The sequence below is a fragment of the Numida meleagris genome, chromosome 1, assembly GCF_002078875.1.
Source record: "Numida meleagris isolate 19003 breed g44 Domestic line chromosome 1, NumMel1.0, whole genome shotgun sequence".
Lineage (NCBI taxonomy): Eukaryota > Metazoa > Chordata > Aves > Galliformes > Numididae > Numida > Numida meleagris.
In genome coordinates, this window is record NC_034409.1 from 5,953,995 (window position 1) to 5,966,402 (window position 12,408).

At 38.8% G+C, this 12,408-nt stretch overlaps 1 protein-coding gene across 1 annotated transcript in view; it reads left to right on the forward strand.

Moving 5' to 3' along the window:
* CELF2 (CUGBP Elav-like family member 2) overlaps positions 1–12,408 on the forward strand; it is a gene marked incomplete at its 5' end in the record, with an annotated part of 370,631 nt that overhangs the window by 328,115 nt on the left and 30,108 nt on the right. The window contains 1 exon segment of the mRNA XM_021384356.1: positions 2,176–2,310. Coding sequence (XP_021240031.1) covers positions 2,176–2,310 — 135 coding nt within the window.

Below are 12,408 nucleotides of genomic sequence, written 5' to 3' on the forward strand. Positions count from 1 at the left end.
CTTCCACAGGAAATGTCCCACTATAAAATAATGTTTTTTCAGGATGATGCAACGCTGGCATTAGTTTTGCATCCACACAGGCACGACAGTAGCACGCAAGCCCCAAGAGAGCTGTTGTTTGTTCCACTGCCTGTTGACCTTGTCTTGCCACTTCCTTGAGTGTTGTGCAGTGTGTGTACGTTGCCTTCCAGCTCCCATCCTCGTGTTCTCACAGTGTCTCTGCTGCTGCAGCTTTCTTCAGCTTTGCACGCGTGCACAAAGTATATGAAATGCAATAAAGAAAGCAGTATTAAATTGCCTATAAATCTATTTCCTTCCAAACTGAGGTTTGGAGAAAGGTCCACGCATTTTCCAGAAGCATGTGGGATTTGGTTTGAGGAAGCTCCTGTACCGTTCCGTGTGATTTGTTCACTATTATTTAATCCTGCTGTATGTGCTATTTAAAAGTTTGAAGTGGAAACCTCACCACAGAAGAAATATAAGCTGATTATGACTGATCCTACTGATGAATTACGTACCAGAGGGTGATAGAAAACCATGCTGCTGTGGTGAAGAGCCAACCCACTGCTTTATCAAATGTCCATTACAGAATGACATGAAAGATGGGCTCTGTGAAGATCAGCAGTGTTTGCTGGACATTCTATGCTGTATTACTTATACTTCTTCTAAAAGAGGAAGGTAAAAAGAACCTGAGGACCAAATATCAGTCCAGGATAAAAATGGATTCCGTATGGATTCAGACATGTAAGCTAATGCTGGACATTTAACTGAGGCACAGAAGTTAGAACCGCAGCAATCCTGCACGCTCACCTTAGACCTGACTTCTTTTTAGGAACAAGCTGTATCAAAGTCCAGGCTTTTATTCACAAATGGATGCTTAAATCAAAGTTCACCTCAGAGCTTCCAGTGCTGGGACAGTGACAATACCTGTGTGTTCAGCTCTTTGTGGAGCTTGTTTATTGCACACAACAAGTCTCTGATGTGTGTATTTGAAAGTATTGTCGGTCTATTATTGAAGAAATTCACAAAAAAAAAACCCTCTCCATTTCATTTTTTCCCTTGCAAACATGCTTACAAAGCCTTATGACCTCTTTTTTTTCTTCTTCTCCAAGTTCTTATGGGCTTCCCCTGGTACGAGAAACAAAGTGTGCAGAAAGAAGTAATATCTCTCTCTTGTTAGACAAGCTAACATTCAAAAAAAAACAGAACAAGTTTTCAGGCACTTGAGCTCTTCTTTGAATGTTCCCCAAAACTCATGTAGTATCTGCGTTGCAGTCTCATACTGAAGCAGTTCTCTGTAGAATAAGGGCCTAAGTACTTGGCATAGACCAACGTAAAAGGTCGGTACTTCAGAAGAGACTCCCAGTCTTGCCAAATTAATGCCATCTGCTGTTCCTTGTTCATCTTTTTTTCTATTTCACATGAATTGTATTTATTGTTTGTCCTTCGTAACTCGCCGTCTAAGTTAAATCCTTTGCTGCCTAAACGAATGTATTTCTTGAAGATCTTCACTGAAATGCAGGTGTACCTCCCCCCTATCTTCTAAAATAATGAAGTAACAGCTGACTGAGTACTCTTGTTATCAGAATGTAGAGCTTATGGCCTGAAAGTCCCCACTTCAGTGATGGTTCTTTCATCAGTCTGATGCTAATTTGATACTCTTAATACATACCTGGTTTTAGAAATGAACTATCCAAAGGGAAATCAGTGCAACTATTGGCTACTGCACAGTGCAGTCTTAATAGATACATTCAGACAGGACATGGGAAACAAATTATATTCATCCTAATTATATGACCCTATATTGAATGTGTTTTAAATGTTAGTTATCTTCATTACACCCCCTGTTGTGTCAGGGAATAGCATTGCTCCTGGGATTCACACAGAGTTTAAATGACTTTTAATTCCACACTTCCCTTATCGAAGTGACACCAACCAGATTTAATTTTCCTAACTGTAGGCTGGTGCCTTTGCCATATTTTCTCGCTTTGAAGGCAGAAAGGTGAGAGCTGCTATCTGGGGGCTTTAAGTGGCTCCCAGATTACAACTGTCTTGGGAGTAAAAGGAACTGAATCTCTTGGCAAGGTACACCCACTGAAAATAGTTTGTTGTTTTTTGTTGGTGGTGGTATTTTTTAAGGCACTTTCTAATCAACGCTGTTGCTTCTCCATGCAGGCATGAACGCTTTACAATTACAGAATTTGGCAACTTTAGCAGCTGCAGCAGCCGCCGCCCAAACCTCAGCTACTACCACCAATGCAAATCCTCTCTCCACAACGACTGGTGCTCTGGGAGCCCTCACAAGTCCTGGTAAGAGCAGAATGCTTGCTTTCAAAATGTGAAAATGAGAGTAAATAGGAAGAAAATATTTAAAACTGATACCATGCTGTGATTAAGTTCTGTGCTTGTGTAAATTCTGGAAACCCTTTTAATAACTAACTACATTTTTGTTGCTGTTATTTTTAAGAAAATAACTTATTTTTCAAGCTGTCTATTATGGACTTGTTCTCCATTGCAGACACATTTCAGGGGTCACCAATCCTAACAGACCCATCTTGCAAAACTCTACATGATGTTTACAATAGAATGAGAAATTTAAGCTAATTTTAACTTTTCAGAAAGAGTTCAGAACATGAGCTAATCCTTCCCATCCTATGGAAAAATCAGACAAGGTGGTACTTAATCCCCAGGAGACAAATCTTTGACTCTTGGGCCATCGTGCGCTTTTTGCCTTCACCAATTTTTGTGCAGTCTTTCTCTCTTTTTTTCCTTCTCTTTTCCTTGCTGTGGCTTCTGTGGAGCTGTCATGTGGTCCTAACTGAGAATCAGAATGGATATCAGGTACATGAGGAGTGTAAAGCCCGAATCTGACTTAATTACCCCAAACTGTATGGGGAAATAAGGGATAGGTTAAGAGACAGTGATGCCTCCATTACCGTCATGTAGACTTTCATCCATACATTTCCCATGTCTGCAAAGCCCTTGCCACTGAGATAGGGCAGATCCAGAGTTTAGTAACACTTCAGCATCTCTGTAATCCACAGAGAGAGATGTTGATTCAGTGTAGTTACACTGGGTTTACAGTGAAGTAGCTGCGTCAAGAATCTGGCCGCTTATGTAAAGATAAAGGCTGTAGGGTGTAATTATTTGCATCATGAAGTGTGTTTATTGCTGTTTTAGAGAACATTCATATTATTTTAGACACCACTAAAGAACATTTGTGTTTAATCTTGTTTAAGTGTGTATTTATTCCCCATGAAAAAGTAATTCATGGCAGACGGTTTGAGCACATCAGTAAGGAAAACAGCCTTCACTGCACAATAGAACTGGGACCAAGTGTGGTGCCGGGTGTTAAAGCTGGCCAGCACTTACCATTATATTACAGTTTTATTGTCCATTTGGGGGAGAGGTTAAATGGAAGGCAGCTTGACTGAATAGTAAGTTTGTGCAGCCTTTTGCTGTTTCTTATGTGAGCCTCATATTGACCTAAAAATAATCAGTCACAACAGCCCTGAGATACAGATTGGGTCAAAGTAATTTGGTTTTGCTGATTTTTTAATTTTTTTTCTTAAGCCTGAGCAAACTCTTGGCTCCATCCTGGAGCTGGGTCTTAATGCCTTGCAGAAGGATGGTCTGAGTGTCAGTGCTTCTGTTCTACTGTCTTAATGTCAGCTATTTAGAGAAGCAGAAATGTTGTATTTCCTGCATGCTGTATAATATCTCTGCAGTTTAAATGTTAAATGTCTGGGTAGCCTGTCCTCCCAAAGCACACACAGCATCTCGAGCTACACTCACTAGACCTCTTAAAACAACTAAACATACTGCACAGCAGTGCAGAGGGTCTAGAAGTGAACTTTCCTATCAGCAAAGGGGCATGAGAATCTCAGGCGGCAGCATGCTTCTGTTGTGCTATTTGTTTTACAATGTTAGCACAGGACTCAAATTCACACTTCAGGTCCACATTTTCCTCTCTCCCTCTCTAACACAATCTCCTTATCCAGCCTGGCTGAGCTGCTGGTCCCTCCTAACCCAGGCTCCTGAATGCCTGGAAGGATGAGTGACTTTAGCCAATGTCCAAACCTGCAGAAGCATGTCCTTAGGAAGATGCTTTGGCTGGGCAGGTACTTTTTCAAGATAACAGGTCTCTGGGTGCCATCTTAGAGCAGGTAGGAAGGTTTTTCCAAAGAGATTAATGATTCTGGCTCACACTTTAAAGATGTGATATTTTCAAAAAATCCTGAACGTTTAACCTCTGAAATGGTGTATTCAGAATGACAATTGCTTCTTATAGACAGTCTTATACACAGGTTGGCATACCAAAGAGAAAGTCCATATCTAATAGGTTCCTTAACCTGTTTCTATTGCACAACCAGCCTAAAAACAACCCCTGATAAAATGGCCTTCAGTTTGAGCTTTCTTACTTGGTTCCACATTCTCCACCCTATTAAGTATTTTTTAAACCTAAGTAATATCTTCAGTGGTTCTTCTCTGCTGTTTATGAAATGAATTTAGTTCAATAAAGCTTTTCATAGTAGCTCAAAGTATTTCCATTAGAATTTGAAATATGTTGGCAGAAAACATTTAAATGTGCCTCTCAGCGTGTGAATGTTTGGAGGCCTTGAGGATATGTTTTTGTTCTAGTTTTCTTTTAATAGAACACTTCAGTTTGTTGTGTTTCATAAGTGCAAATTATTTTGTCTGATTTCAAAGCCCGCACAAAGCCCAGGAAGAAATGTTTGTGTCTCTCCAGATAATGTATTAAATTAATATTTCTCAGTTCAGCAAACTACCCAAATTTAGGAGAGTGTTAAGGTACATGCTTAAATTTAATCATTTCCTTGGTGCTGTTAAAGCCAAAATCCTACTCTGAACAGTAATGGACTTGAGCACATACTTCTAATATGCCTTAAACTATGCCAGCCACATCATAAATCACATCCACATTTTTACCCATGTGTAACTATATCCCTCCTGAAAATCTCTCTTGAATCTGTCTTCGACCAAAACTTAGAATCACAGAATCATAGAATAGCCCGTGTTGGGAGGGACTCATAAGGATCATTGAGTCCAACGCCTGGCCCCACACAGGACCACCCAAGCTCTTGTTTTGTCCTTTGTTTATGTCTAAGAACCCCAGATTGTTGTTACTTCCGTTCAAGTTCATCTTGCAGCTTAAGTTTACATAGGCAAGATTAGCAACCTCCAAGGCATCAGACTTTTAAGGATGGAGGTCAGACCAACTTTGATGCATTGGTGACACAGAAAAACAGGCCAGGAGGTGAGAAACCAGCATGGTGTCTGATATTTGAGCATGTCAAGTTTTGCTGCTGACTTCTAACTGCAATGTACTCACAAGAAAAATATTAACTATCTAATAATGATTGTTCCAATTGTATGAAACTCTTTCTTCAAGGTTCACATATTTCCAAACAAATTAAATTCCAGTGATCTTTCTCTCATATGTGCTGTATACTTACTAAAAAGCTTTGACCGCCACAGAGTCTAAGGACACTCATTCTCCTTCATGTACTAAATACTTTCTCTTAAGCTTGAAACACTATTCATTCAGAAAGAACAGAGACAATGCAATCCCCCAAACTATTAATTTTTTTATAATTGTAAATTTATAATTTCAATTTTGCATACCCATGGAAGTCTCTCCCTACAGCATTGTTAGAAATGATTTTTTAAAAGCCTTTGCTTAAAAAAACATAAAAGATTAAGCTTTCATTTTAGTAAAAATCCCCTCAGGCAATAAATAGGTTCTTTTGTCTCTTGGCCCTGGAAAAAAAAATTAAAATGGTTTAAATTGCCCATGGTTAAAGTAACTGTTTCTTGCAATTATCAGATGGTAGTGAATAAAAATGAAAATGAAATCATGAAAGGATAAAAACCAGGTAAATGCATATTATGTCTTTCATGAGTTTCTCACGGGTCTTTTGAAGACTCATTTAATCATCTTCCTTGTCTTTTATTTTGATATGATAATTGTTTCCTTTATTTACTTTAATCACCTCTATTTGGTTAATTAATTCTTCAATTTCTTTTCATTTCACTCACTTACTTAGAATATTTTCTTATTTTAAAGGCCAGTGCCTGTAGTATTTCTTAATGTAACGGTATGGCCTTGGGGTAGCTTCTACCCAACTCCATGGAGCCGTGGATGTTGTTGGAGCCAGTTTGTCTCAACTTCCCCTTGGCTTCGTCCCAGAAGTTTGTATTTCTCATTACCTCAGGAGGGAGTTTGGAGGAACTACGTCAGGTGTAGATACTGGCACTTAATTTGGGCAGGACAAATCTCAGCTGAGTGTTAAGAACTCTGTCCTCTCCTCCAGCGCATATCCTTGCCACATCCTGCAGAAACTCTGACTAGCACAAAGGCCACAGAGGGGCTGCTACTGCAAAGGTGAACATATGAACTCAGGATCAAAGTATCTCTCTCTAACACTCTGACATTTACTTTGCTTTACTTGACCCATTACCCTAATTTTCACAGTGTTTGTTTTTTTTCTGGCTTTCATGGATAATACAACGTTGGTACTATAAAAAATTTCCTGCAATCTTTTTGCAAACTAGAATTAAGCAACAGCAGAAGAAAATGTTGCACCCTAAAAAGGAAACATGTGGAAGTTGGGTTTCAGATGCCAACTTATTTTTTCATCTTACAACTTTCCACCACTGCACAGATTCTTATTGTTAAATGTCATGGCATGAAAGTCACAAAATCACACAGGTTGGAAGGATCTCTTCCCAAGCTCTCTGCTCTAGGCTCCTGCTCAATCCAGAACCATGTAGAGCAGGTTGGGGATGTCTATGTCTAGCTAAGGATTGAACATCTCAAGAGATGGATATTCCACTGCTTCTGTGGGCCTGTTTCAATTCTATTTCTTAAAATTCACGCATAACTGTTTTTCAATAGCCAGTAGGGAAGCTCTTCTATGTGCAAATGAAGAGACAAAACATCTAATTATACATCCAAATTTATCTGCATAAACATACTCAGTATAACTTCTGAGCTGTGGAGGAATTGCTAAACTAGAAGCTAATTCAGTCGCAGACTTAGGGGCCTTGATTTTCCATGACATTTTCATGATTATTTGATTCTCTAAACTATTATTTATTCACACAGCTGAACTAGCTATTCATGCTTCAGTAACAAAACTCTTCAGGTTTATCTGCTTTGTAAACCTAAAAGGAAATCTGTGCAAAAAATACTGTCAGTGTAGAAAGAAGGACTTTTTTCTTTAACAACCTCTTAAAATCAAGCCCAGCTTTTGCCACATTCTATCAGAATTCACCTATTAGGTCTTATGTTGGAAAAAGCCCTCCTAACATAAAAAGTGTAAAAATACTCAATTTCAGATAGATGCTGACATGAAATACTGTAGCCTTCCCCCTAAAAAAGGAACTCTGAAGCACAGAATAAACTGAAAAAAAGAGAAAAAAAATATATTACCATTAGTGTCTGTCCTGGAAGAATTGGTTCAACTTTTCCCCCTGCTAAAAGCCAAGAATTATAACTTGCAGTTAACATCCATGGTTCATTATTTTTTCTACCCCCTAATATGGCATAAAGCTTGTCTTTGTTAGTTGAAGGTATTCATGTTGTGAACACAACTGTCGAAATGTTAGCGATTTTATAGAATATACAAGATGCTTCAGCTGAGAAGCAGTGGAGAGTGTTCAAATAATCATTCTTAGAAGATTCCCTTTTTGTTCACTTCAGTACAATACATTTTTCTCCAATCAGCAGTGCAAGTCTGCCACCGTGACATTTTGTTAGAGGCCAGTACACCCACTGAGATAGCTGTGATTTGCTTCCAGGGTGATCCAAAAATAACCCTGCCAGTAGGTGTGGAGGAAGGTCTGACAGTTTGCTAAAGAATGAATTGGACTAGATGTTTCATGTTGGAAATGATCGGTTTAAAATGCAGAATGGCACTCCTTATACTGTAGTACAAATGGATTATTTTTGTACCATTTCATGTGGAATTAATGCAGGTTCCATTGTTATAAAATCATTTAAAATAAGCTTTGTTTGATTTGAAGTACATAGGAAACTTAGCTCTCATAATGTTAATTATTTCTAGGATAAAAAAAAGTTGCTAAATGTAACACATATCTTAAATAAAGGTTTACTTATACAGTGTACCTACCAAATGGATGCCTCAGGTGAATCGCTGCTTAAACAACACAAGTATCTGATTTTCAATTTTACATTTAAATATAGTTATATAATTAGCACCATTATCTTAATGCTCTGAAACAGAGCAGTCCAGCATCTTAACCCTGATCTCAGCACCATTTTTTTACTACAAATTATATATTTGCAAGGAAGCCAGAGAATAAAATGTTGCCCTGGCATGCCAACCAGCCAGTGCCCATCACTTGACTGCATGGTTCAGGAAGATTGCTGTCTGTGATGGAGGAAGTATATCACCAAACTGTTGTATGTGAACCAGCTCTGCCTACTTTGTGTTAAGGCTCCTAAATAAATGGATGATTGTGACTGCTCTTAGCGCCCAGAGATGATGATCTTCCTTGCAGAGATACACTGGTGCTAAGTCCATCTGCTAATTAAGTCACCCTTAAGTAGGGATCCAAGCATACATATTAGAGCCAAAACCAGGGAACTGGGCATGAATTTTTGACCTATATTTGTATTTTTAATGATGTTTCAAAACATCTAAAATACCTAAAAAGAGTGTGAATTGTGTTGAAAATATTCCAGAGTCTCACTGCAGTAAAAGGAGAGGAAAAGGGTGATTAATTCTCATGAAGCATCCCTGGAACAGCGATGTTTCTCCCTGGCTCCTCATTTGGAACAACGAACCTGAAGGATGCAGGTGGCAGCAGGCTGGCAATCGATTAACCAGAATGACCTGTTTGCAGATTTGTCCTGTAAAATGTATCAGGTCATTGTATATTCTCCCTGCAAAGAGGTTTCTAGGCAGGAGTATATTAATTCAGCCTAAGGGATCTTGGGGAAGTTCAGTTATTAAACAGCTGAGTGTAGAGTGGGCAGAACCTGTCAGTGAAGAAGTGTGAGGCTGCCGGACAACTTCAGGAGGAGACAGTTTTGAAAATCTCCTTGACTCTTTTTCAGAATAAACATTAATATTTTAGGAATTTGGGGCACAGAAAAATAACCGTCTCTTTCCTTAGAATGGCGTGATCTCCAAAGTTGAAGGATAGATACACATGCATATTTTTCAGCAAATAATTTTGCTGGTTAATTCTTTGGAGCTCTTTTTAGGAAACAGTGTACAGTACTAAACCATGGATTAGTAGGATCTAATTCAACAGGAGACATGTTTGTTTTTTAAACATTAGTACATTATCATCTTCCTAAAGTATTAAATCCATTGCCTAAGCACATTTTTGGATTTACTTTGCTTGCAATATACAAATAATACTTTGTAATACATTATATTTTGAAAGTGTCTCTCTACCCAACTCTTAGTATTTATTTCAGGCCGCAAGAATCCCACTTTGTAAAAAGCCTGTTTTTCTCCTTTTGTTCGAAGTATTATTTCAAGCTCATTCAGGGCTATTTTCTACTAAAGAAACACGATACTATCAGCTTGGCTACACAGGTAGATATGTGAGTTTACATGCTGTATATCTTACAAGAAGTCGAAGCCAAGAAAATGTTGGAGTTCACAGTATTCAGGAAACAATCCAAATCTTCAAAACTCACATGACTGGTGGAGCTTTCAAATATTTAACATTTACTACTACCAGCACTGCTCCTGCAACCCTAGCAAATTGTGCATAAGTCCAAGCTACTCATGGCCTGTTTTCTTGAAGCAGGACAGATTGTGGAATACAAGGGGAACTGAAATTTGTGAATGTTATTTTACTTTATCTGAAAAGATCTAGTTAACTGAATATGGAGCCACTGATTTATTTTATGCACTGGCCAAACACAAGCATCTCCAACAACTGCATGCTTTTGAAACCAAATAAATTAAGCCCTTGACTGCCTTACTAATGGCCTTTGCTGTTTGTGAAGTAAAAACATGTGTCTTCATCAAATAATACATTTCAACAAGACAGAAGCATCAGTGTGGAACTGGCTCAAAATATTAACTTGCTTTTTACTCTCTTCTTCCATCTTTATATTGTCAAAGGAAGATGAACCCTTAAACACAACAGCATAGATTCACATAGGTAGGCCCAATAAGTAATCCCTTGCTTCCAAAAATAATGGGCTTCTGTTGGATAGACAGGTCTGTAGGAATCTTATGGAACAGAAAAATAGCCGACTACAAAAATAGCCATCTGATAGCTTTGTCTGCCATACTTTTAGTGCCTTTGTATGCTCTGTTTTCTTCTCCTTCTTTGTAGAGTTGTGTAAGGTTCTTGGTAATTTAAAGACAATCAGAATTGTGACACAAGGCTTTAACATGACATCATGATTAACATAAGTGACCCTGATTTTCACTTGTCCCAAGCTCAGAGAGCTCTTTAGCCCTCAGCAGCCCTGGAAGTACTACTGAAGAGTATGGACTGAGGAGTCTAACTGAAGTCTCTACTTAGCTTCTTCTGTCTTTGCAAAGAATTTGAATGAATTAGCTCACCTCTTTGTTTGGGTTGGTTTTGTTTCTTTTTTCTTGTATATGAGCATGCACTCACAGGACATTGTGAAATATAAAGCTGGTCTCAGAAAGTCACCTTCAGCCAAAAGGATCGCCATGGGGAAAGACTCTTTCCTTCTCCTCTTTCCTGCTTAGTCTCACTTGCACATGCGTGCCAGAGACGCACAGATGTGATTGGGTGTTGAGAGGCTGCTGTTCTCCCTTCCTCCATTACTCAGTAGTGTTTCTCTTTTCCTGTATCCTGAGAAGTCACAGATAATCTTTCGTAGGGATTGCTCACCTGTGAGTAATGAAGAAATAGAGGGACACTGACTTATTCAGGCAAGGCTGTGATATTGGTATATGTCTCTCTATATTGTCATTCTCATTTCTGCCAACTCTTTTTTCCTCTCTTGCTTTTCTGGTTCTCTGTCCCTGGAGTGCATCTGTCACTTTTATTTTATTCTTTCCAAGCACAAGCAGAGCACTTAAACTTACTAGAATCTTCCTTTTTGACACGTTAGACAGCACTTCCAGATAGCAGCAAATGATCAAGTTTCTACTCATCCCTCCACGCCATGGGCAGTGTGTTTGTCAGAGAACTTTGTGGAGAATTAACCTCCCAGATAGGAAAATCCACTTCTTCTTTGCCAAAAATTGCCTTGAGAAGCAGAGCGGGTGCATGATGGAGCTGTGTTAGTGACTGGCAGGCCACCAGTTTGTACAAGGATGAATACTCAGATTGGTTGGAGATCACCATAAAGGGCAGACAATTTAATGCCAATCACAACACACTAGTTAGATTAGAATACTGATGAGCCCTTTTGAAAGGCCAACTGCATCTTCTTTCAGCAAAAATATTAAAATGCCCCCTTTTCTCCTATTCCCCCCCTCATTCTCCACAAGAATAAATTAAAACTTGGAGGTGTGGTTATTATCACAGAATAATTAGACCCCATGGGATTAGAGACACTCAACGTTTGTTAATGCCCCTGGGTTGTGATTATCTAATAATGATGATGCTTCTGTCATCGCTTAATTATTCTTCCTCTTTAAAATGTTCCTTATGCAGTCAGAGCCCTTAGAGTGTGCTCATTTCAGACAGAAATGTAACTGCACATTCCTGAGAGCAGTGTCACATGGGCAGTGTGACTGACTTCCCAAGTCTCCCCCACACCCATGTTTATAATGCTCATTTCATAAGCTCCATCATCCCTATACTTCAGTTTTCGTTTTTCCATTGGAGACATCTAAGTCACATTTAGGATTGAACTTTATGGCTTCCAGCTCCTTAAACCAGCCCCGTTATCATTAGAGCTATGTGAAGAGTGGACTGACCTTAAACACCTAAGATCAACTCCAGCCAGAATCCTGCATAACACCAGATTGGTGGTATTGATTCACTGCTACATCAGGAACTCCTACAGCTGAGTGCCCTTTTTATATGTTTAAAAGAGTACCACGACCAAAATAAGATGCTGTAGATCAGAACAAAGTTGGAAGCTTTGCATAGACTTTGTCAAACACAACTAAACTGTGACCAGTATCCTTGGGCTTTCACTCAGGCTAGCAGGTGTTCATCTTGTTTAGATAAAGTTTGCATGACATCTTTGCAAACATCATTGGTTTTTGCAACTAAAGCTTAGAAAGGAAAAAGAAAACACAGCCTTAATCTGATTATCTTTAAATCCAGTGTTGTCTGTTAGCTTTATTATCCCTCTTGTACTAACAAAGGGACAAAGAATATTCTGTTTACCCAAGTGATTTTGGGTAGTAAACAGAAGATTTTAAATTCAACTTGCTAAAATTAGAGATTTTTTTCTTAGAG